The sequence below is a fragment of the Corapipo altera genome, unplaced genomic scaffold (assembly GCF_003945725.1).
Source record: "Corapipo altera isolate COAL_440 unplaced genomic scaffold, ASM394572v1 1b, whole genome shotgun sequence".
NCBI lineage: Eukaryota > Metazoa > Chordata > Aves > Passeriformes > Pipridae > Corapipo > Corapipo altera.
Window position 1 is genome coordinate 19,302,664 of NW_020884881.1, and position 27,857 is coordinate 19,330,520.

Genomic DNA, 27,857 nt, shown 5'->3' on the forward strand with positions numbered 1-27,857 from the left:
TTGGTGTCATTTTGAGTCAGTGACAATTATTACCCATCTCAATTGTTATTATTAGCCACAATCTCAGCCAAGAAGGGGAACCTTTTCATGCTCCTGTGGGCAAAAAGAGAGAGATGCAGAGGTGCTACCATTGTTGCTGATGAGCTTGGCCGTGGCCAGTGGTGGGTCTGTCTTGGAGCAGACTGGCATTGGCTTTATTGGACATGGAGCAAGCTTATGGCATCTTCTCACAGAAGCCACTACTGTAGCCCCTCTGCCACCAAAACCTGACCTTTCAAACCCAGTACAGGTGTCCAGGGCAGCTCCATTTTGAATCCAGATGCCTTTTTGTTCTTCAGTGTATCCTGCACTTCCAGTGAAAAGCGAACCATGCTAAATTTGTGCTTCCCACTGGACAACCTGATTGAAGTCACACAGTGCTGCAGTGCCGTATTTCAGTGTTGGCTCTTGACTCTTTCAGACATCCTTCAGCCGTGGCTTTACTAAGAACATGAAGCTGGAGGCAGTGAACCCCAGGAACCCTGCAGAGATATGTGTTGCTTCTGTCACCTCAGTGAAAGGACGGTTAATGTGGCTTCACCTGGAAGGTAAGTGCTGTAACAGCTTCTTGTGTTTGCCTGGCTCACTCACTCACTCAATTTTGTCCTTCATCCTCTGCACAAAATCACTTTCTTCAGCTTTTCAGTTTTATACATCTTGACCCATAGTGTGTTCTAAAGAATTATCTTTCCCTGATCTTTCTCTGAGGGAGCTGCAAGCCCTTCCACCCTCCCATCCATGTGGACTCTTATCAGCATGACCTCCACTGACCACAGAAACCTCTTTCCTGCCCTCATGGTAGACCTCCATCCTGGGAATGGAAGTTTGCCTCACTTGTACAGCTGAGACTTCCACTGTGATTCCCAGCGTGCTGTCATGGTCTTTCCTGTCCCCCAGCAACCAACTTCCCTAACCCTTTCTCCCTCTCTCCTTCCCTCTCTCCCTCCCTCTCCTTTTTTTACCTGTGTCCGTAAAACTTTTGCAATATATGCTGTTCTTCACCATGGCCATCCCGTGCTCACTTCCCTCCTCCCTGTGACCATGTAGTTTTCTTTGTTGATCTAAGAGGAATCTTGAAGTCAGTAACTATTCTATAGACTTTAGAAAGCCCTCACCCTGTAGGAGACACCTAACACTGTACAAGCAGTGTTAGGACAGTGCTGAATTCTAGCAAACCATAATAACAAATCAAAACTTTCATCTCCACCTTTCTTGAAATGAAGCATAAATCAGCTGCTTTTTTTTGGTTTGTTTTTGCACTTAGGACTTTTTTCAATTCGTCTGGGCAAGGACTGACTAAGTATGTGTAATTTAAAACAACACAGGGATTTTTCTTTACTATTGCTTTAAAAACTGTAATTTGTAAAATTCAGAGGGCAGAAAGCCATGTTCATTTAAGTGTTTTTGATGGGCCCTGTGATAAACCATAACAAGCATCTGTCATTGTCACAACATAGTTTGATTTTTAGCCATGTTTGAAGCTACTGGTTGTAAGGGATGTAAAAGCTTCAGTTTTCCTCTGAAATCAATATTAATTGGCTCAGCATCAACTACAAATGGAGTATATCTATTTGCTTTTTTCTGGAGAACCATGAACATGGCAAAGGCATTTCCAGTGGCCCACAGTAAGATTTTGCCTCTTCCAGGGTAAAACAGTTACAAAAGGTTTAGTGTGAGTACAAAACATAGTTGAGCTCACGATTTCAGAAAAGAACAGAGGGACTGGGGTTGAGACTAGAGGTTCTTGCAGAAATCCCATGTGAGATGAAAACTCAAGCCTGATCTGCAAAAAAGGGCACTTTACCTCTACAGCAAGATGCTCAACTCTCCATATTTTGCGTTTGGAAGACAGTGAAAGCAAGATCGATACTAAATGTATTTCTTTGTCATCACCTGGCATATCACCTCCAGTTAATAAAAAGATTGGTAGGTAACCCAAAGTATCATTTGTGCCAGCAGCTTGCTCTAAAATGCAGGACAGGCAGATGCTCAGTGGCTTTGCTCTACAAAAATTACATTCTATGTTATTCTAAAAAATAACATTCTATGTTATTTTTGTCAGTCTTTCCTGACTCCTCTATGATAAATCCCATTCTTGAAGATTTTTTTAGTCAATTGTTGCCTAAAGAGAGAATTCCTCTGTTTTTTTGCTTTTGGTAGAGCTCTGTGCAATTACAGGTTATGTTTTTTTCCTCTGAGGTAACTGGTTGCTTCTAATTCAAGGTATCAACACCTCATATGTAGCCTGGTCCACACACGGGGCAGGCTTGTTAAAGAACTGAAATCAACACTTGTTTGAAATTCCATTCTCACTAAGGCTGTTATTGAATTTACACTCATCTGGTCAAGGAATCTGACAAATTTTGGCAACTTCCCTTTTTAAATGACCAGGTGCCTTCACCTTTATATGCATAAAACGTGGATAGAGGCAGGGACAGGACAACACACTCCCACCTTGCTTCCCTCCCTCATCTCTTTCCCCCGGCCTTTTACTCTCTCAATTTCCTAAAGGATGTTTTTTACAACTTACCTGTGTACATCTCCTTGTCTTTTGAGTTCTACTATATAAATGCTTTACACTTGGTTTATATCTCGATACCAGGAATAGAATGATCTGTAGTAAAAGGAAAAGATGCAAAAGACTGCAAAAATAAAAAGAAATCTTTGCTACTGTAGAAATACATCACTACAGTATGCACAGTTATGCTAAAAGAGGCGTTAAAAAAAACCAAACAACACAAAACCCTGCTTGTGGAGTTGTAAAATAAATGTGGCTTGAGCTGTGGCGTGTTTTTTTCGCTCCATTGATATACTGTTGTTTCTAACTGATTATTTATATTCTGGAAGCAGCAAGACTCCCCAAGTACCATGGGAGCCTCTTGCTGAAGACCTCGGGTCCCACCATTTGTCATGGGCACGTCTGAAGCTTTCATTGTTGCCCTCCCCAGTTTCGCTGTCTGACAGCCCAAACTGCAGCCATAAACCAGGACGTGGTAGTTAAGCAGCGTCGAGTCAGACATGAGGCAACATTGCCTAATAAATCACACTTTGTACAGTAGCAAAACTCTGTAAACTTCAGGGCAAGCATTTAATGAGAAGCAGTGTAGTTCCCCCGTGGTGGAGGAGAAGCCCAGGACTGATGGGATGCTTCGGTGCATCCCGGCGCTTTCTGCTACTTTATTGCTCATCATCTACATTGTTAATTTTTACTGGTTCATTTTAGATTTGAAAGCTGGAGCTTTCTGGTGCGAATTTATACAAGTAATAATGTACCCTCTCTGCACAGCCTAGGAATTTTGAGGAAAACCCTTTTGTTAATCACTTCTCCAGGGAGTTTCCCATAAATTCCCCTTCGACATTTTTCTAGAGCTGCTGCTCTATTCTTCCCACCCTGTAAGATTCATAACAGGTCACAGAAGTTTTACTCACCCTGTTTCCAGTGTCCCTGTTCTTTTCCATTTAACCTCCCAAGTCTCATGGGCATTTCTCAGTCTGAGAAGATGGCAGCATAAAATGCAAGCAAATGAAACTAATGAATCTCAAACAAGCTGTTTTCCACTTCCATGAGTGAGGCCAAAGGCAACAGTAGGATGTTGGAAGTGGAAGGCAGGGTTATCAATTGCCAGAGGGCAGAGGCAGTGCCAGGGAGGACTGAGTAGCTGTGAATATGTCTTAAAGAGGAATAGAGGTGTTGCAGGAGAACAGACATTATGGTGCTTCCTTGCTTGTCAGGGTGGCTGCAGCTGTAAACTCCAAAACCAGAATGTTCATAGGCTCATAGAACCATTTTGGTGAGAAAAGACCCTTCATGTCACACCTGTTGCTGCCTTCCAGCAGGAAAGTACATTCGATCTGTTTATTTTTAGAATAATTTAGAATCACAGAATCATTAAGGTTGGAAAACACCTCTAACAGCATCAAGTCCATTTGGTCAGAGTAATGTCGTTACAATAATGAAAATAGTGGTTTTTCCCAGGCCTGGTGACATGTCAGTGGGGACTGTGCTGATTTCTTGCTCGCTTTAGAGTTTGATCCATGGCTTGCTCACTTTGTGCATGTCTTGCCACTGACTTCAGCTGTTCTCACACTGGTTCCTTGGCACGATTCCTGGTGTTGGGTAAAAATGTTTTCCCCACTGGAGAGTGCAGCTTTCGTGAGGTTCAGACTGAGCAGTGACCTTGGGATACTTTCTTATGGAGGGAAATGGTTTTGCAGGGAATGTCAGCTGCTGAGATCTTGCATTCAGCAAATTGTGTGCTGTACCACGTGCTTTCATCCCATCCTCTTTTCTGCCCCGTATCCCAGTGAAGTAAACGTTTATTTTCAATGTATGAATACGATGCTTATCTCAGAGAAACACCATGGAGACACCCATGAGTCTATGCAGACATCATGATTTCATTGTTTAATTATTTCCTCCAGCAGTGTGGACACCAGCACCTATTTTCCTGCTTTCTTTGGGTTTTCACGCATCCACACCCTCTCAGAGTGCAGCAAGTTTATTCCTAGAGACAAGATCAATCCAAATGCTGCATCTCAGTCTCAGGATGCTGTTCCCATCACAAAGTTCAATTACTGTTTCAATCACACCACAAGCCCTTGGTGAACATTCATTAGTGGAAGTTCCCTGTAGTCATCTGGCTGTGCACAGTCAAACACTGCTGCCTCAAGCAGGAGGCAGAGATGTTGTAACAGATGCCAAGGCAAGGATGGTGCTGATCCTTTGGTCTCTTTTATTAGGAGATCACCTCATGCTGGTGCTGGAGCTGTAGGTCCTAGGGTGGAATTGGCAGAGGGGGGTGAAGTTGCTGGCCTGACACAGATGAACTTGATTTGGGGTAATTAAATGGTGCCTTGACTCAGGACGTGGAGTTGTTTTCAGAAGAACTCAAAGCCAACAGGAATATTTTCATTTGCTGCAATGGCATTTGGGTGGAAAACAGGAAAATTAGGAAAAGAAGTAGGAAAAATTTCTTTCCCTGAAAGGGTGCCCTAGCTTCTGAATAGGCTGCCCAGGGAAGTGGTGGAATAATCATCCCTGGAAGTGTTCAGAAACCATGTAGATATGGTGTTTGGAGACATGGTTTAGTGGTGGGCTTGGCAGTACTGGTTAATGGTTGGACTCAATGATCTTAGAGGTCTTTTCCTCTGGATCTCTTTCCCCCCATGGTGTGGGGTGGCCCAGTTCTAGTTCCATTTCCATCTGAGGAAACATTTCCGACGGCTTAAGTGGATGGGGGGGAACTCCAGCGCCAGGGGTTTCTTCATGTCCTGAGCCTGGAGGGGGGAGGTGCTCTCCCCTCCTCCCACTCACGTGGCTCCATGGTAGGCACAGAGACAGCACACTGGCGTGGAGAGGAGGCAAGAGAGAGTTTATTGTTGGGGGCTTACGTTTATAGGGTTTGAAGGACTCACAGAGTAACCGATTAGAAGTTTTAAGGGGCTTACAGGAACATCCAATCACAGGAAGGGGTTAACAAGGTCCAATGAGAACACCTTAGGACATCTTCCCAGGACATTCCTATATGGGAGACAATAGTCCTTCACAGGGGGTGTCGGGAAGAAGAAAGCATGAGTTAGCAAAGAGACTACAAAAAGCCATTTTGAAACATGTTTAAACCACAGTTTTCTCATATACTGCAGATTTCCTGCCACATTTTCCAACCTAAATGATTCTATTATTCTGTGAGTGTGACTCACATAAACTAAGACTGGAAGACGTCTTCTAAAGGAGACATAACCAAACTGGAAGAGATTTCTTTAAACACAGACTTTAAGTGAAGTTTTGGAGTCAGTATTGTGCCAGAGACCTTGGTGCATGTGTCCCACTTGGGGTTTTTATCCTGCCTCTCCCTTGTTGGATGATCAGCTCTTGTTTCATGTGCAGTGAGGAACCCTAGGACAATTCTTGGCACTTCTAGAGAAAGAGTGGCCACCTCCCACCATTAAAAACAGTGACTCAAGGGCAGAACTACAAAAAAAGCTTCAGGGGGGCATTGAGGCATAAAAGCCTGTCTATCACTTTAGCTACCATCCTGTTAAAGCCCCTATACATTCTCTTAGCATTAGGAGCAAGCATCCAACAAGTCCTGCTGACTCACTTGTGCAACTCCACAAAAAAATCCATGAGTCAAATCAGGCTCTTTTGTTGGAGAAGGTTGTGCATCTTTAACCTTACTGGCTTTTGGTTGCTTCACTGCACACCCTTACAGTGCTCTTAGTGGCGTTTTCCTCTGAATCACACTGCACTGTAAATGCAACAGCCCTATCCTTGCTGTCTGTGCAAAACTGGAGATGAAATGGTGCCTGATTTTGATGCAGGGAAGCAGATTTATTTTCACACGTTCCATCATTCGCTTCCCTTGGTTTGTGATGAACGCTCGGGTGGCTCCGAGTTTGGTATTCCTGCATCTAAATCACATTATAAATTTGTGTTTATAGGTTTACAGATGCCCTCTCCAGAGTACATAGTTGATGTCGAGTCCATGGACATTTTCCCTGTGGGCTGGTGTGAAGCGAATGCTTATAACCTGACTCCACCACACAAAGCTGTTTGTAAGTACATGGAGACTCCAAGCAGCCTGGATATTACATCACTGGATATATCAGGGAATTTGTCTTCTGTCTATAATCCCACTTTTGAAACTTGTCATCCTAACTAGGAGACTAATAACCAGGCTGTAAATGTACTGTAATAAATAGTAATAAATCTAATTAGTGACCAGACTGGAATTAGGCAATTTGTACTTGTCTCTGTGATGAACCCTCCACAAATGGGATTTTTGGGGGGACTGGGGAAGGTTCTTACATGCTTTGGGATTACACAGTTGGTTGTGGATTTGCAATGGGGTTGTCAGACTTTGTAGTGCTGAGCAGATTTTGTAGTGCTGAGCCAAGTTCACTTGGGCAGCTGAATGAATTAGAGAAGAAGACCTCAAACTGGAGAAAAACCTCATAAAATATAGGGTGAAATATAGAGACCATCCAGGTGGTACTCCTTTCCATCTAAATTGAGAAATATTTGTTGCCCTTCTGTGACGGAGTTTCTGCCCCTTCCCAGGGTATCTGTCCCCTTATTTCACCACCCTTACAAGCTCAGAGATTTTCCTAGTGTTTAATTTAAAATCTCTCCCAGCACAATTAAGACCACAGTGTTTTGTCCTGCCTCCAGTGCATATTAAGACAAATTTCTTTCCTTTCTATTTGCATTTGAAGGCAGTTAACGAGAGCTCAGTGTCTTAGTGTTGCTCTCCTGTTCCAAACTATCCAACGAATCTCAAGCCACCAGGTGAAAAATTAGCCTCACTGTTATATTAATTAGCATCTGAAAGGCAGATTTTAAAATGTGTCAACCCTTTCAAAGAGTTAAATATGCTTAAGTTAAAAATCAGACAGCCAGGGCCTAATTTGAGAGAATACTGCTATGGCAACATTATGTAGCCTTATCACAATTTATAGTGAGGGATAAATTATGCTGGAGGTAATCATGCTTGTAAAATGTAATCTTATCCATATGTGTTGCTGTATGGAAAAATATTTGTGTTTTTATTTTAATTTTTTCTTTTATACTGATCCCATAAAACACAATATTAGCATTCCAGAGGAAAGATTAAATGTATTATTACATCTTTAAAGTAGGTTTTAATGATGTAGTGACTTAGTTAAAAAATACCAAGGAAAGATGGTGATAGTAATTAAGTACCATTTCATTGTGTTGGAAGTCTTTTTATTGTCAGTGCATTTACACAGCTTTTTATGCATTCAGGGTGCACTTTATAGGACAGAAGGGTACAAAATGATTTTTTTCTTCCTTGCTTCATTTTTGCAGTGCGAAGGAAGAGAAGAATTGCAGTTGTGCAACCAGAAAAGCAGTAAGTTTTTTTATTTAAGGTGTTATTTTTACAGGAATGCATCAAGTCTTCCAGGGGGGATAATACACAGCAGCTGTGTGGCTTAGCTAACTACTGTCCAGACACTGCAGCACAGTCGACAAGAGGATTCTTTTAAATCCAGTATATTTGCTAGAAAGTCTCTGTAGCAGAAACTGTTTTACTGGTTGGGTCTTTGCAGCCCGTGTCTGATGGCCAGTAAGGGATTCTTAGGGAAGATGGACATGTACCAGGAGGGCATTTCCCTATCTATCCCTTCCAGTTTATAGAAACTGGAATTTAAGGGGTTTAAGTAAGAGTATTTTCAGCCTGCAGGGCTAAAGCTTACAGATCAGAGTATATTTTTGAAGGAAGGGTGGATCAGGCTCCTTCTTCTGCAGTACTCTGGCCCTGGGCTGTGATAAACCATGTGGAAGTGGGGTTGTGTTTGAAGTATCTCCTTTCCTTGCCCCAGGCAGGTGCTGGTGTATCTTCTGGTCAATCCTGAAGGCTGGTTCTGGCCTTTTGTCCTGTCTGACACTTTTAATGACACCAAAATTGCTCTTTGGCAGGTTACCATCCACAGTGCCTGTTGAGAAAATACCTCATGACCTCTGCCTGGTTCCTCAGCCAGACACAACAGGTAAGGCTCTTATTTCAAGGACCCATTGCCTGTGTGGAGGGGGATGACCCCATAAAGGGAGAGAGCTGTCATATGGGTGGGGAGATGGAACCACATCCTCTGGGGGTATAAAGTGGTGTAAACCCACCAACAGTGCATGATGAACAGCAGGTGAGGATCTGGTCCTCCACAGTGAGCTGGAGTGTCTTGCTGGGACTGTCAGAGTTCCCCTGGAGCTTGCTCATTTCAGCTGAATGATGTTAGGGCCAGGCTAATGAAACCCTGGTGGAGATGGATCTGACTTGTTAATTGGCATCAGTGAAATTGTGTACACCAGGCCTCAATGGGTCCCTGTGTTGGCATCAGGACTGTGTGGCATGGCTGCTGCAAAGTTTTCTCCCCTTTAGCAATGGCAGGAGGCTCTGAGAGTGCAATATTCATCCAGCTAATGGTGCAGACTCAGCAGGAGGGGCAGGATTTAACTCATTTTTTTTTCAGCAGTCTGTGGGACACACGTTGGCATTGGAGCCAACATCCCAGGCCCTGTTACAATCAAACGGGGATGAAAGGGTCTTTTTGGGTATGATAGCCAAAGGAGTGGATAACCACTTGGATGGCACATGAATAACATCTAAAAGTGCCTGTTTCTCTCCATGGGCTATAAAGGAGCCAATTATAATTAACCCAGGCAAGGAAGATTGTTCTGTAGACCCATGTTGGATCAGGGGAATGGCACTGCAGTGCTTACTGTGTTGGACAGTAGCTGAAGAGGGGTTTCTAGGGCTTTCCACATGAATGTTCTCCCTGAGCTGATTCCCTGTCTTTGAGAGTCAGTTCCTACATCCCCTTTCAGGCAGGTTGCAACTGAGTTGCTCATGTCCATCTGCAACGAGAGTTATGAAAGAGCAATGAGTGCTGTCATGAATGAAATCCTTTCTCCATTCTCCTTTCAGCAGGGAGTGCAGCCAAATCAGTCACTATTAAAAACATTTGCTTTTCCCCTGTTGGACAGATTTGAGTAGCGGGGGCTTCCCTACCCTCTGTCCCAGGGAAGAATTCTGTGCCCTCTCTACACTTCTCCCCTCCTTCCCACATCTAGGAGGAGGAAGTGCTCTTGATTTATCATAAAACAGTGCAACAGGCACATCAATGCTACTTTCTCCTTGCAGGCACCATCAATGGGAGATACTGCTGCCCCCAGCTCTACATCAACCACCGCTGCTTCTCAGGTCCATATTTAAACAAAGGCAGGATCGCAGAGCTACCTCAGTCTGTGGGGCCTGGCAAGTGTGTGCTGGTCCTCAAGGAGGTATGGCTCAGCTGTCTTTTGGGGGGATCTCAGGGGAAAAGTATGGGCGTGGCTTGCCAGGCCCAGAATTCAGAAACAGTGCACCTAAAATTGTCCTGGAGCTCTGTAGTGGTTTCCATAAGGCAAAACTGCAAGCTGGGAATATGGGGCAGGTATGTGCATTGTGGGTTTTGATGGGAGAGGTGAAGTTTTTGAAATATGGGGAATTGTGTTGGTTTGGGAGTAAGGTTTGTCTAACTGTGCAAGAGAATTCAGGTTCTGACCAGAGCCATCCCCAAAGAGGGCCTCTGTGGTTGTTGCCATCAGCCTGTTTCTCAGCATCCACAATGCTGTTGGGCAGCAGATTCAGTGTGAGTGACCATGTGTTTGTGACCATGGTCCAGTGGGGCCCAAAACATTGGGGAACAGGATGGAAAACTAAGCAGGGGTGTGTGCTATGTGCTGATCTCATCCTGACCCAGTCAGGGCTTGCTTTGGGATGAATCTGGAGTACTGAGCAGTTGCTGTTCACCTCAGAGAAAAGCTGCCTGATTTGAAACAAATTCATAAGTATTTTCCACAAATATTGTAGTCCATGCAGAGATAAAAGGCAAGGTGACTGCAGGTGGCAGAGGACAGGATGGTACTTGTGGATGAACAGAATTTCATTGGGCACTGTTTCAGTTTGACTCGGGTCTTCGAGAAATCCAGACCTTCAAGCATTCAGTTCTGTACCTAAATAAATCCCACTTGCTGTAGATGCAGGGGAATATCTGAGCTCCCTCTGCCCTTGGTGGAAAAACATGGAAACTTCCAAGCATCTGTTAATCTGATGTATTTGAAAGACCCTCAGTGCCCAGCTCAGGATGTTTGCAGTTGTCTGAAATAAGATGAATCCAGGCCTTAACAGGAATACCTGGAAGGTGAGATTTCTCCCAAATAAACCACCACTTTTGAAAACATCCAGTACTGTACTGCAGTGTGACTCCCATGTCTCCACTCAGTTCCTCATCACCTGCACTAATTTATACACAAAAGCCCAGAAATCCAGCTGCCCGTGCAGGTGGGATGCTTGGGTCTCAGAGAAGCAAGTCAAAAACAGCCCTCAGGAGAAAGCAGGATAAAGTGGTTGCAGAGCAAGAGTTGACAGCTGCCAAATTTGAAAGCAAGTCCATCGTGGCTTGCTGATGGGGAGCATTAGCAATCTGCTGCTACTTGAAAAACAGGCCATGAAAAAGCAACATGGGGGAAAAACATGAAGCATGCACAGTCAATACTTATGCTAATGCTTCTTCCTCCTTTCCTCCTGGAATTTGGATTTTGAAAATGTAAGCTGTGCAGAGCTTCTGCCAGGTCCTCCCTTGGTATTTCAGCCTTTGCTAACACAAAATTCTCCAAATTCCTCAAGAATGGGACTAACTGCCCACTTTGAAAACCAGCCTGAACTTCATACAGAACAGTCTATTTTCTCTTGCTCTGCCTCCTTGCAGAATTGTTTTCTGAAGGAACAAATAGCAGTGTCATAGAGACATGGGAATCTTGTTTTTGGAGACATGAACAACTTCCCAAGGAACAGGACAGTGGCAATGGCCCAGCATTGGTCAGTGTTATTTTGCAGATAAATTCAAGCTTATTAATGGCCTTAAGCTCATTCTGGCCATGGGAACCAGTTCCAAATTCTGGAAAGGGTGAAGAGAAGAAATTCATGGTGTTGCTGTAGGGGCGATACACCTGACTCCTGTCAGCTGTTGCTGAGATAAGAGAGGTACCAGGAGCTCAGAGAACTGTGGGCAGTGGGGAGGATAGGGGTACCCAGCACATGGAGCAGGCAAGAACTGGCAAAGAATACATCCCTGCATTGAGATGATGTTCTGTAACAGATACCAGAGTGCCCAGAAGGACTGTGGAGCTGAGTGGTGAGAGCAGTGCAGGAGGTACCTCCTCCAGCCCAAGGCTGTAAATGCGAGGGTTTGCAGAGCTGAGGAGCTCACAAGGGTCCCCATCCCTCCAGACACAGTCTTGGTGCTGAGCTTGATGCTTTGGTTTTTCTTTACACCTGCTGATGGTGTGTCCCCAAGACTACAAATGCTTTATAATTATCTTTCTCATTATATAGGAAAATTGCAAGCTGTTGTAAATTATGCATCAGCATAACTTGTCTGGAATAGATAAATTATAGATGGGCTTTACTTTGGCAACACATGGGGGAGGGTGGGAAAGACAACTCCAAACACAGCTGTGAAAGGGGAACTGAAGCAGTAGCAGCCTGATGAGAACCTCTTTAATCACCCTGATCTCCAGCCATAACTCGCTGCCTTTAGAGCTACTCTGGTTAAAAACCTGTGCTGTTTGCCAGCCAGTTCACTGTGGGCAGCAGTCTCTGTGATGGAGATGCTTCTGTGTTTGAGACTTATAGAAAGTCTGGACTAAAACCAGCTGAACACCCAACTCCTGTCCCATTCCCCATCCATTCTTACCTGAAGCAAGAAGAGAGCAGATGTCCTCTCTGGCATCAGTTGATGGGAGACCTTGTTCCTGGCTGGGTGCTGTGGAAGTAGCTCCCCATCCTCTACCTTCCTCCACACTCAACCCTGAGGGCTGTATCCAGAAATTCAACACAGCTGTAGTTCATGATGCTCCTCAGCCCTCTTTTCCCACAAGATCTTGTCCTTACCTCCATCACTGATGCAGAGAAGCATCACCCTGTGTGTACTCTTGCATCCCTGCAAAGCCTTAGGTGAGCAACAAGTAGCTCTTGTGCTGTTTAGTGCCAAATTTATTTCTAAAGCCTAAGCTGTTCATTATTCCCAGTGTCAGCACAAGTTTCTGCTGGGACCAGTGGTTTACTGTGGTTTCTTTCACTGTAAGAGGCAAGTGAGTTGGTAATGCCTGTTGTTTGACATCAGCTGTAAAGTTTTTCTCATTCCTGAGATATTTTCTTGGAAAAGAAGTTGAAACTTGGAGCCAAATACAGTGGAGGCATCAGCTATTGCCATCCAGCAATTGCACCTGGGCTGAAAAATGGTGACTGTAAAGTAGCTGTGATATGTAATAAATGCTGACTTTAAGTTAAATTAAACACACATTGTCAGGTTTAGATTTAGTTTCTTGGGTCAGAATATCTAAAAAACACTTATGAACAGTTCGTTCGTCTACGCCAACAACTCCACAGCAACATTGTAAAATGGAATGAGGTGTCTTTTTAAGACTCCAGATGATCTATAACCCACCATATTTTAGAGAAATATGCTGTAAAGATTAATTAGCCTCATTGCTTACTGCTCTTACTATTTTTAAGACACTTTGCTCTTTCTCTGTTTAAAAAGAAAACGGACTTAAAGGTAATGTGTCTGTCCAACTGATGCAAACAGGAGAAATCAGCTAGCATTTGTGAAGAAAGGCTATTGCACTCTGCAACTTGAACTTTTTGTAGCACAGCATGACTTCTTAGGAGAAATTTGCATAATTAAATCATGGTGCTCAGAAAATTAAATAGCTTGCACTGAACCTTAGGTATATGATTTAGCCAGGCTGATAGAGTTGTCATTACTGATCAGAAACCTCTAAAGTCTGGAAAGGTATAAACTGCATTTCTGCAAGAGAGTTCACTGACATCCTCCTCAAGACAGCTCTGTGGACTTCAGCTTGTCTGTAATAGTTCCTCCAGGTTAGGATCTGACCATCTGTATCTTTGAATGTTGTGGACTACCCTAAGCATGTCAACACTTCCGTGCTACTGCTTTGGCTATGACAAAAGATGGCTTTTAGATCCTTGACCACCTAATGAAAGAATCCCAAATAGCTCATTTTCCTTTCTCTTTCTGTGCCCCATCAGTATTCCATGTAAAATAAAATAAAGTTAATTGCCCTGCCTTGAGCCTGGGACTTAACATCCCACTTGTTAGGTAACTGTGGGCTTATATCTCAGATAGAGGAGGGAAATTGAGCTTCTCCTCCTAAGGATGCTGATCACTGGGACCTTGAACAGGACAGAAGAGGTTGTGATGGTATTTTGAGCTGCACCTTGTCAGTGTTAACTCCTGAGAAAACTTCATCCAGGGTTGGGACCATTTAAAGCAAGGTAAAGATAGGAACTGTGTGAATACCAAAGAGATATAATGGGAAGAAAAGTGATGAACTTCCCAGTGGCATTAGGCATGTCTGGATATGCTCAGAAAAGAGCCCTTGTGCCTGAGAAAATACAGGAACTGGAAAACTTTGTTGCTAAGATGTCAGGTGCTTGTGAGGTTGGGTAGAGGCCTGTGGTGGTGCTGAGTGATCACAGTCAGTGATGTGACTCCATCCTCTGAAAATCCAAAGTTCATCAAAGTTTATCAAAATAAAACCTCATCTATGCATAGCAGCAAAGGCTGGTATTGCCTTGTCCCCCACTCTGCTCCAAGGCACAATTGGCTGCACCCAAACCATTCCTGATGGAGAGGGCTGAAAATAAACTACAAAAAATCTCAGACTGGTCCCCACTCCAGCCAAAGGGAATTTGACCAGTCTGATATGGTTGACGTAACTTTTCATCTCCAGAGAAAGTCAGAAACTGGAAAGCTGGAAGCTGATCTAGGTTTTGTCACTGTTTTTGTTTTAATAACTGTTAGTTTTTTCCCAAGAATCTGTTTGTTTACATCTCTGTGTAATATGAGGCGATAATGTTGTTAGAAGGTAACATGGTAGAGAACTCTGTTGTAGGGTGAAATGCCAAACCCAGTGACTTATTTGAGGTACAAGAAGAGTAAAAGGCAGAGGTTTTAAAAAACATTTTTTTCTTCCCTGAAAGGGAAATGGTTGTTCTTACAAAACACTCTTTTTTTTTAAACTGAGTTTGGAAGTTTACAGAGTCCTGCTGATGATAAGCCAGCTTTGAGAAAAGTCCTGGCATTGCGGGTCCCTTTGCAGGGCTGGAATTGATTAGGATCTGGGATAATGCCCAGACAGGGCCACACTGGTGTTGCAGAGTTGGGTTTTCTTTTCTTGCTCATTTCCTTACTATTCTGACAATTGGTAAAGGGGCAGGACAGCACTGTTTCCAGAAATTGGTCGGCAAGACGCTTTCTGCTCCTGGCTGTCCCACCAGCAAACAGAGTGGGTGTAGATGTGGGCTTAAGAAGAGCTTTGCCAACAGGCTCCCTTGTAGTTGTTAAATAGCTCCATGGATTTGCTGATCAAGAGGGGAACACACCTGATGAGTTGCAAATGAGTGTAGGACCTACACAGGCACTTGGTGTTTCGAAAACTCACCTTTGGCTTCTCTACATCAGGTCTCAGTGTCTGTGTGTCAGAAGGCAGTGCCCCATCAGTTCTTTTGGTGGGAGACAGGCAAGAAAAGATGTGGTTGAGCAACTGGATGGGCTCACTCTGGAGCTTTCTTCACATTGTTCTAGAATGGTTTGGATTGGAAGGGACCTTAAAGATTCTCTAGTTCTGACCCCCCTGTCCATGGGCAGGGACACCTTCCACTAGACCAGGTTGCTCCAAGCCCTGTCCAGCATTGAACACTTCCAGGGATGAGGCTTCCACAGCTTCTCTGGACAGCCTGTTCCAGTGCCTCAGCACCTGACATTAAAGAATTTCTTCCTGGTATCTGATCTAAACATGCCCTCTCTGTTTGAAGCCATTACCCCTTCTCCTGTCACTCCATGCCCTTGTCAGAAGTCCCTCTTCAACGCTCTTGTAGCCCCTTCAGGTACTGGAAGATACTGTAAGGTCTACCTGAAGCCTTCTCTTCTCCAGGCTGAACACCCTCAGCTCTCTGCCTGTCTCCAGAGCAGAGATGCTCCAGCCCTTGGAGCATCTTTGTGGCCTCCTCTGGACTTGCTCCGGCACGCCCTTCATGCGTTTGGGGCCCCAGAGCTGGATGCAGCACTCCAAGTGGAGTCTCATGAGAGCAGAATCCCTTCCCTCACCTGCTGCCCATGCTCCTGGGGATGCAACCCAGGACACAGTTGGCTTCCAGGGCTTCCAGCTCACATTGCCAGGTCACGCCAAGCTTCTCATACTGCAACGAGCTTCTCATCAACCATTCTCTTGGAATCAGTGTGGCTTGGTAACTAGTGTAAAGGGTTGTGTGATGAAATAGAAACAGCTGGAGAGCTATAGGTAAATCTGTGTAGTAGTTTCCCTGTGTATGAGGTAGGAACTGTGCTCCTGCCCTTCCTTATAGAGTGCTCTGAAATGTACAGATGATCAGAGCTGCATAAGATGTTGGTGCTATTATTAGGCATGACTTTGGTGTCTCTAACAGTACTTTCTTGAAGAGTGGTTTGAGTAATGTTTCCTAGGGCCCAAGGATAGATTAAATTTTGCATCTGGTAAATAACCTATCCAAGCAATTCCAACTAATGCCATTTTACAGGGTACTGAGCAGCATTAAGTGAAGCCCTTACCTGGAAATGATTAATCCTACAGGGTTTTCAAAATGTTAGCAAATCCTCAGGTTGCTGGATTTAAAGAAAAAAAAAATCAACCCAAAGGAAAAAAGACAAAACCCAAACATAAACACATTGGTCTTTGTAGCATGACCTAGTTATTTTTTCATTTCTGATGAACTGCGTTTATGGGTGCTGGGGAAACTTTTAAGATGTTAATCATACTGAAATCATTTGCAGGCCCCCAAAGAATTAAGAACAGGCATTAGGTAAAGAGCTAAATTAGATGAAAACCAATCCAGACTCACTGTGGAGTCATTCATGTGCACACAATTCAGAGTGTTCAAACACACTGGTCTGGTGCTGTTCAGAGATTTGTTTTTCTTGTGTTTATCTCCCTAGGCCAAGCGTAGACTATTAAAGCTTGGATTCCCTGAGCCAATAGAAGGAATCATTTTTATTCTCGGTGACTTTGGATTAAATGGATTGGCACATGTGTTTTGTTGTACAGAGTGGACACACACTGGGTTTCAGGCACACCTCCTGCAAACTCTTTTTGTGTAGACTTCATTAATATTCTGCTAATACAGTCAAGGCACACAGCACTCAGGCATTTAAGCATATTGCTGACCTCAAGTGTATGAATTTCCCTTCAATGTTCAGTATGTGATGGTGCACTGACACTGTACCTGGTTGTGCTTTCAGAACTATTTTCATTTTTTTTTGTTAAATCGAGCCTCTATAGATGCAACAAATGGGAGAGAGTGTCTGTCTTTCCACAAGAGAGACAAAAATTACTGATGAGCAGGAGGTTTTTGGGGTTAGCTGGCATCATTTAATGCACTTACCATATCAGACTCAGGTGTCACCTACAATACACATTGATCCACTCTGGGACCTCTACTCATTGCATCTAGGACTTACCCCGTGCAATTTTGGACACAAATAGGGACCTGTAAGCTGCTCTTGTCTGTGCAGCACCTGGGACCATATTCAGTGTGGTCAAGGACTGCTTTTAGACCCATCAGTGTTGTTGGTTTTGTCTCTCAATAGGTTCTCAGCATGGTGATCAATGCAGCTTACAAGCCAGGGAGTGTTTTACGAGAACTGCAGCTAGTGGAAGACCCTCAGTGGAATTTCCAAGAGGAAACACTTAAAGCAAAGTAAGTCTTCACTGTGTGTTCTTTTATTTGGGAGGTTTCAAAAATGGAACTGACTAAGAAGAAAAGAAAAGGAGAGAAGAAAAGATTTTTTTTTCTATCGTGAGAGTTTTACTTTTCTAATTATCTTTTTGCTTCATTGAATTATTTGATTCTTTCTATAGCAACTTCAGAAATGAAATATTCACCTGAACAGTTCATTTCTATTGTCTTTCTCCAAGCAGCCATCCAGTTTTTGATGAAGTGAAGTCCTGAGTTTTATGATAAGCTGTTCTTATAAGCTTGGTTATTACTGAATTAACTCAATTCCTGGCTTTCTAAATGTAGGAGTATTGCTGTTTTTAATATAGAGCCTGTCAGGCTAATGCAGAAAAAACTGGTGAGAATGAATGGTGCAAAAAAAAGTTCAGACAAATTAGCAGGGACACATTTTTTAGCAGGAGGCTGATTGGGACAAAATAGTAGCAAATTGGAGATTCAGGTCGAGATTTGATGCCTTTCTAGAATATGTGTCTAGTAAATACTCAATTTCTCTTTCCAACTTTAAAATCTACTCATTTATGTCTTCTTTGTTTAATGGATATAGTTAGGATATATTTCACTAACCATTGTCTCTCTAAAAGAGGGGAGTCTCACCTCAGCTCTCTCCAGAGTCCCTCTGAAGAGCAATTCTTCCCACTTCAAGATGGATGTCAACAAACAGTTCTTTGAAAACAGCTCTCTTCCTTGACTAATGGTCACCTTGACTTTCTGAGTGCTGAAGTTAAATGCAGTGAAGCTCACCCTTTTTACTGAACTCTGTTACTCTTTTTCAAAGAAAAGCAATTTTCTTTTGGTTATTAGAAATGATTGGCTGCCACATACAGCACTATTGATTGCTATTGTATTTGATCTTGGCCCATGCAGATACTCTAGAAAGTTCATGCATTCTCTGTTTGAGGGAAAGAATTCAGAACCTTTTATTCTGCATACTCTTAAACTGCTTTTGTGAAGGAGGAGTGCAAGTAGAAATGAAAAGCTACTAGAAAATATCATTTTTAATTTGCTGCTTTCGCCCGTGTGTAAAGTCATGCTTTTGTGTTTGTCAATTAAAATGTTGTGGATGGAAATCTAAAAGCAGATTTTCATAAAAAAACAAGTCATTGTCCATGACCTGCTTTCCACTGATTCCAGGCTCCCACACCTTGTACTGCCAAACTTCAGATAATGCACTCTACAGGTACATAGAACAGGTACTTACACTCCTACAGCTGTGAGATCTCGTTGTAATGCCCCATCTTAATATCCTGCCCTGCAAAGAACTGAGCTTCTAGATGTGGATGACAGCAGGTTGATATGCTCCAAGAGTGTCTGGCTGCCCTAGGACTTCCTGAGTTTGCTTGAGTTGCTTCATCAAGAAGTTTTAATTGCATTTGATTGTTCAGGAGCAGAAAGCAAAACATGGTCATGAAATCAGACACTGTGGAACATACAAAGGGCACATGACACATTACATCAGGTGTGACAGTCAGTTACGCTCCAGAAGCTTAAACAGAGACCTGTAATGAGCCTGTGTATCCCAACTTCCAGCTACACGGGCTTCTGATGGTGCCTTGCTGCTAATGATGACAGTTCTACAGCTGGAGCAGCGCTGCTGTCGTGTGACATGTCATGTCACCTCCTTCCTCCTGATGGGAACTGACACCTCCTTGGATCTCGGCAATGTTGTTGTTTGTTTGTGGTGACGGTGCAGTGAGGTAGAGCAAAGGGGAGGGAGGAGGGTGGTGAGGAGAAGAGAAGGCTGTTTTTCCCACTGGCCCAAATGCCAAATCATGCCCTGGCAGGAATGCATTATGTCAGTCCTGGGGCAGCCTGTGTTTAGTTTGCTCTGCTGTCTTCAGTGACCAGAGCAGAATCAATTACGCTCACCTTGCAAAGAAGATAAACAATTTAGATTGTCCAAAGGGATGTGTCTGCAATGTGTGAGGGCAGTCATTTCCCATCAGCGCTGCTGGCTTTCCATGAAAATAGTCAAACCTGATTTATTGGTGATGATGAGTTAGAAATGTCAGGCTTGATCCTCTGAATTCCCAGGAGGGCCAGCCGAAGCTGTAGGCATTCAGCCCTCATAGTTTTGGTGCTTTAAGTTCAGTGCCTACATCTAGATTTGCCTTCCCAATTTTACATAAAATGCTCGAGGGACTTTGTGCTTTTTAAGGGTTTTAATTTCTAAAGGCTGTAAGTGGGGTTGTTTGGACTTACATTTTTTTGAAGGACTTTGGATATAAACAGTACCAGTGTATTGGGTCTTGTATGAAGCCCAGTTGATCAAAATAAGATATATGAATGTTTCTGGACACCTCCACTAAATGAAATTTTGATTGCTGCTCAAATCCAGTAGCTGAAGTCTAGGAATATTTACCCCTGTCTCAGACATCATTGCTTATTTATGAGGCTGCATTTCAAAGAAAGTCTCTTTACTGCAGATGTTTTAGAAGACTGCCTTTCACTTGTGGTAGGTGATGCTGAGGTATTTGTAGTCTTCTTTGCCTCAGCCTTTGCTAGTAAGGGTTGCTTTCAAGCCTCCCAGGTCCCTGATCCTGTTTGAGGGAGTGAAATGTTACCCACAGTAAGTGGAAAAGTAGTTAAATACACTGGAAACTGCAAACTGGGTGTGCACAAGTGCATGGAACCAGTTGGGGTGCAGCCAGCTCTGCCTGAGAGTAATGTCATTGCAAGGCCACTCACTGTCATGTTTGGAAGGATGAGGGAAGTTTTTTGATATCTGGGAAAAGGCAATGCGTCACATCCCTTCTTGGGAAGGGCAAGAGGGAGAATCCAACTAAGTGCAGGCTGTCAGCCTAACATTCCTGGGAAGGTTATAGGGAAATACTCTTGGAAGCCATTTCCAAGAGCATGCAGGACCAGTAGGTGACTGGCAAGAACCAAAGGTCGAGTTGTGCCTGATGTGATGAGATGACTGGTTTGGTGGTTGAGGAAAAAACAGTGGAAATGAATTTATGTTCATTTTAGCAAGGCTTTCCACACAGTCTCCCACAGTGTCCTTAAAGCCAAGCTGTGCAGATAAAGATTGAACGTGTGTGTGATGAGTGGAAAGTTAACTGGACACAATCATTGACATGAAGTCCAGGTGGCAGCCAGTTAGCAATGGGTCTCCTCAAAGGTCAGTACAAAGCTACAGCTTGCGTGATTTGGTTTTTCTTCCACATCAGCTCTGCCTCTGAAGCACTTCAAGGAGGAATTAATGTGACCAGGTGGCCTTCTGTGCCAAATACTGGAGGGAAGTCATTAGGACCAGTGGAATGACTTGAACCCTTTATTTCAGGAGGAGACTTACGAAACGTGCCTTTACAACCAGAGCATTCCAGTTCCCTTTCTGAATCCTGTCTTCAGGAGTTCAGAGTGTCACTGGGTGATTAAGTAGCTCTGAAGGAAGTTTCTTCTTATGTCTGGCGGACTTTCAGGTAGTAAGACAAAATGCAAATTTCTTGCAAAAGAATAGACAGGAGGTTTTGGTCTCCCCAAGGGAAATCGAGACTTTTAGCTCCTGAGTTGTTCAAATTAGTCTCAAGAACTGTCAGAACTCCTTAGAATGGGACTTTTGAAAATGAGGGTAATCTTGGTGTTCTTGCTGTTTGAAGTGTCTTCAGCACAAGACTTTTTGTGCCATCACACAACAGTCCTGAAGTGGAGCTCCTGGAAGATATTGTGTTCTGATGAACCTCTGATCTGTTTTAGGACAAAAGGAAGCTTCAACAGATGAATGATGGTGCAGAAAAAATACTGTTCATTTAATAGTTTCGCTTGTGGGTCAGCAAAGATCCCAAGTGTATTTTTCGTGGAAGTAGTTTCAGCCATAAGGTTTTCTCCAGTTTTGGGATCTGAGGGCAGATAAAGAGAGAAGGAAGATTTCTTTGGTTTTAGCTGAAAAATAATTTTTTAAAAGAACAGTGATTTCAAAGAAAATTGAAAATACTGTCCTTGACACAGCAGTTTTCCAAGTCTCCATTGCTGCCATGCTGTGTGTGCAGATTACTTGGTAGTTACACGTGGTTGGGATGATAGTCCTGGTATAAAAACATCCATAGGAGTATCAGAAGTTGGTAATTTTTTGAGAGATGCTGGTGGAAAAGGGTTTTCTGATTATATCCAAATGAGCTCCTTGCACATGGCTGTCCTAGAACAGCTCAGATTACATTTGGTGGTGCTTGTGTTAAAAATCTTCAGTGTGTGAGGAATATGGAAAATATTAATAGAACCTGGTTTATAGTTGAAAGAGGGGCTACCAAGGCCAAAATTATGTAAAAAATATTGCTGTGGCCAGTACTAACACCTTGGGTTATTGAGACTGATCACTGCAGTCATAGTGATCTCCATTTACCATCCGTTCTGTTAATTAACATGTGTGTTGCATTCAAAGCAGACTATGAAATCAGTCAGTTGTTCATTTTCCTGGTTTCATCTTTTCCTTTCAGCAGGCTCTGTAGTACAATGGGTCCTTTCTGGGCAGGCAAACACAATAGGAAGCACACAGTTAGAAAAAGTCAGCCATCCTTGAATAATACCCATCAGGCAGCTTTCTTAGCTTGTAAGAAAGAAGATCAAGAGGCAATTTGATTATAGCGCGTTTGCAAGGAAACAAAACCAGACACAGTCTTTTCATCCTGGTAGTGAAAGTCAGAACAAGGACAAATAAATGTAAGTTTAGTTCAGACACATCCAGACCTAAAATGAGCTGTAAGCACATGAGTTATAGGTACAGGTGCTCCTTCTGCCAGCTTTCTTCCAGTGTGGAGACCCTTGAGGGGAGGCTGCTGCTTGTCTGGAAGTCCAACCAAAGTTATTTGGGTTGAGATGAAGGTATTATAGTGAAATTCTGCAGCCTGTCACAAGAGTCAGGCTTACTGACCCAGTGCTCTGGGCTGTTGTTAAACCTAATGGCTCCTGGAGAAGTAATAAGGGCAGGAGTCTCTTCAAACACATTGGAAAGAAATATAAAACATTTTTAAGTAGATATATTCAAATACCTGTGGAATTTGATCTTTTGATATTAAGTATTGCCAAACTCTCTTTAGCCAAGCCTGCCTGTGCAGCTGTTTTATAGGGAAGCTGGGATAACAGTTCTCTGTACCTGGAAGGAACAGTTTTCCATTTTACAGCATCTGTCCAGGCCTCTGAAGGTGTGTGAAAAGTTGGCTCATAAAGTCATTCGTTCATTCATGAGACTGAATCCAGGATTGTCTCCATGGCTTGAGGTCCTTGGTCAGGCCCCAAATAGGATATCAGAGCCTGGCACCTCGTGGAAATGCTCATTCAGGTTATGGAAGAGTTTTTTGTTGAGGCGATAGTTTGGACTGAGTCTTTCATGATGTGAGGGTGGGTAGACTGGGCTATTCTCAGACCCAAGTTTCATTTGGGTTCTCCTTTATAACACTTTCTGTACCGCAGTTTCAAGTACTTTTCCCACAGTCCAGTGTTTCCAGAAAAAGCTGCTGGGAAGGGAGTGCAGCAAAAGATGGTGTTCCAGTTGCTTTGTGTGACTCAATGAAACCGTCAGAGAGGGAATGGAGTGTGGGCACATGCTGCATATTTTAATGCTCAGGCCACAACATTGTTGCACCACCACCACCTCCTTTTCCTCTTCCGTATCTGACTATCACCAGCTGATTCCCTGCTAGGAATTTATGGATCTGAACACACTCCAAAATGCTTTGTCTCGTTTTTTCCTGATGACTGTATCTTTGTCTTTCCTTGCCTCCCATCCAGTAATCTTTCTTTTGCTGTCTCTCCCTCTTTTTCTTTCGTGTGTGTCACTTTTCTCTTCCCTGGGCACATTTATAATGCCATAACACCAGGCACTCGTGTGATTGTCTCTTGTGTTGCATTCCCCAAGACGTGTAAGAGATGTTTTAAAAGCCTTATCTCACTGTTTACGATAGCTTGGTGCTGCTGTTTAATAAATTATGGGGATAATTGGTTTTTCAGAGTTCACATCTACAGTGTAGTACAGCAGGGGTGTAACTGTATCTTTCTTAGCCATTTATCGCTCAGAAACACTTTGTATTAAAACACGGAAATAAATGTTTTAGTAGCATAACAAATTTAAGACAAACCTTTCATTGCAGGTTTCTGCTCTAAGGTTTCTCCCTGTAGGAGTCAGTTTTTAGGGCCTGTTGCTGCAGCCCCATTACACAACTCCAGATATTCCTGGTGAGGTCCTTGGGTTTTGTATTGTCCATATCTCAGAGTGCCAAAATCATCTGGACCCTGTGTGGAAGAGAGAACCATTTCACTCAGATACTTCCTCACAGTGTCCCAGTAGCCACAGATGGCACAGTGGGATTGTTGGGAGCTGGAGTGTTGTATGGGAGCAAGAAAGATGGCAATGGAGAAGACCAAAAGTACCATCTCCAGTGCCCAAACACAGGGTGCTGACCAGAAAGCTCTGCAAGGGATGTAAAGCATCTCATCATGGGTCAGTGTATGAAGAGAGACTACATCCCCTCCCAAAAACTTTGCATCACTTCATCATATGGGCTTGCTGTCCTGTGTAGTATCCTTCCTCACCAAACCTACTGAGATTTTTTTCTATCTTTTGCCATATCTACAGACATAGCCAGACTGCACATGCATTCCTTCCCGAATCATGTCCACGCCTCTGATTTATTTCAACCTTTCCTTCTTCACATCCATCTGAAATGAAGCAACTGAAACAAACAGACCTGTTCTGCCTGCCTTCCCAAGAGAGACACTCTCCCAAGGAAAGTCACTCCCCTAACAGAGGAGAGTCTGGTCTGGAGCATAAGAGGGTGTTGCTTGACTGGTAACATGGATTTTTCACTCTTCTCTAGGTACAGAGGGAAGACTTACAGGGCAACTGTTAAGATTGTGCGGACGTCGGATCAGGTGGCAGATTTCTGCAGGAGGGTCTGTGCCAAGCTGGAGTGCTGCCCCAACCTGTTCAGCCCTGTGCTGGTGGCCGAAGTCTGCCCCGAGAACTGCTCCATTCACACTAAAACCAAGTACAGTGAGTACTGGCCAAAATGCCTCTTGGTGCCAGCTGGGAATCAGAGCAGTGGGAGATTGTGTGTGATGAAGAACAGGAGTTGTGCAATGCTGTTAATACTGGTATTACTGTGTAATATTGTTAATACTGATTAGGATTCATCTCGTCTAAGAGCAGTTATTTAATCCTGAACAGGCCACCCACATGTTCCTTTAATATTCTGTACAGAGAAACAGGCATCTCCAGGAAACCATCCATCTCACTCCACCGGAGTGTATCTGTTTGAAAGTCATTAATTTTTGGAAGTATTGAGTTTTCTTGATATGTAAAGTTAACATGAAGAGCACATAAAAGGAACCTGTAAGTGGTAAGATGAGATTTAAACTGCTATATCTGAGACAGCTTTGTTAGGTGAGATGAATCCTTTCCAACTCAGTGAAGAGTTGTTGGCATATGCACCAGCACAGGGCACTATCACAATGCTGAGGTGGTGGAAGGAGTTTGGGAGCATTAACTCTCTCTGCTCAGGGTGTTTAATATTTAAACATGTTCCTGCCCATACAGGAAGGCTTGTGTACAGTTAGGCATGTGTATAGCACTTGTTGTCAATGTTACTGATATTATTGGCTCTTCAGGCAGGTCAGGAAATTGGAAGTGAGTGCTATCCTTCTTCCACGAAGGCTGCAAAAAGCAATAAGATTGATTTAAAGCAATTATCTTCTGGTTGGTGGCAGAGTAAAAGGAGAAACAGGCTCAGGGAGATACTCAGATCACTTAGGATGGGTTTCTGTAGAAGTCTACACCTGAGCTAGACTCCTGCTGGTAGGAAATGGAGAGCTGGAGGAGTGCAGTTGGGGGAGCTCCAGCTGGGATGGTCTCATCTCAAAGCTGATGGTGGTATGTGGCTGCATGAATTGTTCCTCAAAACTCCATTGATTTGATGAACAACTTGGTCAGTTATAAACTTTGACATGGGTGCCAAGTGCCATTTTAGCTGTCCTGGGATACCCTGGCTGGTCAAAGGCAGAGTATCTTTCACCCCCAGAGCATGTCAAAATGCATTTAACACAAGCACCCAGTGTAAGGTCAGAGGACTCTCACATCCTTAACTTCAGCTTGGGCCACAAAATAGTTGAAGGCAATAAAAACCTGTTCCTTCATGTGTGATTGAGAATTGCTGGCCCTATCCACTTTCTGCTGAAAACATTAGCAAGTGAAAGTGTGTCTAAGGCTGTTAAATCACAAAGATCTGCGTTGTATCAGATCTGAAACACACTGGCCTCTCTCCCTCCAAGTCGCCGCTCGGCTTAGTGGAAGCTTTACCTAAACACATATTGTTAAATTCTGAATTCTTCACTCATCATCAATAAATCTGGATACACAAGAGCTGTAACACTCTGTGCTGGTCCGACATGACATCTTATATTTACACTGGACATTTTTTCCATATCACTGTATTTTAAAGTTTAAAGTGTGCCTGTAGAGTGCAGTCCTGAATCTGCAGCAAGAGGCACACCAAAGTTTCCTTCCTTTGGTGGTTAAAGCTTTTTATGGGCATTTTGCTTCATTTCTCCAGCTTATTACTATGGGAAGAGGAAAAAAATCATTAAGCCACCAATTGGGGAAAATAACAACATGAAAAGTGGCCATGTCAAGCCAGCCAGACGCAGGAAAAGGCGGAAATCCATCTTTGTGCAGAAGAAAAGGAGATCATCAGCTGTTGATTCGAATGCTGCAGGCTCTGCAGAGGTATGTGTTGCACAGGGGTAAATCAGCAGAAGCCCCTTGGTGCTTGTTTTTGTCCCTCATTCTGCATTTTCCTTATGTGGGGTTTCTCAGCACACCCAGACACTTCCATTTTCCTAATTTTCTGTTTTGAATCCTTCCTTCTTTGCTACTCTGTTCTTCTAACATCAGACTGGTTTTATTGGGACACTTTGGGGATTTTTACCTTGTCCATTTTAGAGTTAGCAAACTCTAGATTTTTTGCTCCCACCTTCCTAATGCTCACTGACTAACATGCTGCCTAATATTATATCTTTGTTTTCTTTTGCTTCCTTGTAAGCAGGCAGATTAGCCTCTTAGATGCTTTTCACAGCATCTACCAGATTCATGTCTAGGATGTCCAAATATTATAATAAATAAAAATAGCTCACGAGCCATTGTGGTTTCAAGGAATTTTATTTTTTCATTAATTATTGGTAATATTTTTTGGCTCATAACATCAAGCAATAGTAACTTTAGAAGCTTTAGAATACAGACAAGTGGTTTGTGTCCCCAATACAGGGTATTTGAGGCCTCAGTATGTTGTGTGATCTAACAGGATCTCAACTTCAGCAATGATTCGTGTCCAAATACAGTCTGGAGCAGAATTAGTTCTATGTGGATTGTTTCTGGGTGGTTTTCCCATGATAAGAATAACAAAGTTCATGTGTGGTTTCCCTTCCTCAGCTGAGTACCAGTGATTGCAGCTTTGTGCAATGTGAAATAAAACTGATTTACCTCAATTCCCTCTGCTTGGGCTGGAGGGGGTTATTTTACTCAGCTTTCAGTTGATTGCTTGCATCTTCATGGCTTGGTCCTCATTTAGTTGTAGTTCTGCTTCATTTCCTCAGATTATACCTGCTTCAAAGGAACTTAAACTTAAGCCTAAATCAACCATTACCCAAGTTTTTCAACCTGTCAGCTGATACAACTGTCTTTGTCTAAAACTGCTCTTTCACTCAAGACCTGAGCATGTGGCTTGCATGCATGCTCACACTTTGATCAGAACTAAGCTGTCGAAACCATTTGGGCAGTGTATGTATATATAAAGTCGAAAATGCACAGTTCCCATCAGTTGGTGTGTGCTTGCAAGCTCTGTGTGACAGAAATAACGAGAAGCCGGTATAATATCCTTTAAATGGAAGTTTGTGCTTCCCCTTCAGCAGTTAGGTGTTGGGCTGAAAGCAGGGAAATCTGGGTGAATTCTTCTCCCCTGAGATTTATGGAAATGTCAGCTGAGAAATCAAGTACTTGATTTAGTACTTGTACATCTAAATATTTTTAAATGGCACCAAAATTTCCTTCCTTTCAATACCAGTAACACCCATGACACTTTGAAGCAATGTGAAGGTATAAATTTCAGCCTATTTCTGATCTTATTTCATCTCGAGCAACCTGAGTTTCATTTTATCCCTTTAGAATTTTCCATTTCCCCTCCTCCTACTCATCTGCAGTGCCACGGGTTTTGAGGTACCAGCCCAACAGAGGAACATTTCATGCCAGATGAGTTATTGCTGTTGACCTTTAGTTGGAAGGAGAAAAAGGACTTTCCGTTGTGCATTTTTTTTCCGTCTACATTTCATAACAAATCTAAGTCGAGGGCTAATTTACTTAGCACTGTAATGAAAATGAGGTAATTGGGTTACAGTAAATGTCACCCTGGACAAGCGTGGTCACGGGCATGCAGTTTGACCCAGTGCCTTTTGGTTTGCTACTGGATTAATCTCCGAGCC

At 43.2% G+C, this 27,857-nt stretch overlaps 1 protein-coding gene across 2 annotated transcripts in view; it reads left to right on the forward strand.

Moving 5' to 3' along the window:
• Nucleotides 1-27,857, forward strand: part of SFMBT2 (Scm like with four mbt domains 2) — a 115,724-nt gene that overhangs the window by 77,691 nt on the left and 10,176 nt on the right. For both annotated transcript variants that reach the window (XM_027639811.1, XM_027639810.1), the window contains exons 11-18: nt 461-587; nt 6,481-6,594; nt 7,868-7,910; nt 8,480-8,550; nt 9,699-9,838; nt 17,248-17,357; nt 24,206-24,381; nt 25,937-26,109. In XM_027639811.1, the coding sequence (XP_027495612.1) occupies nt 461-587; nt 6,481-6,594; nt 7,868-7,910; nt 8,480-8,550; nt 9,699-9,838; nt 17,248-17,357; nt 24,206-24,381; nt 25,937-26,109 (954 nt within the window). The remainder of the gene's footprint in view (nt 1-460; nt 588-6,480; nt 6,595-7,867; nt 7,911-8,479; nt 8,551-9,698; nt 9,839-17,247; nt 17,358-24,205; nt 24,382-25,936; nt 26,110-27,857) is intronic.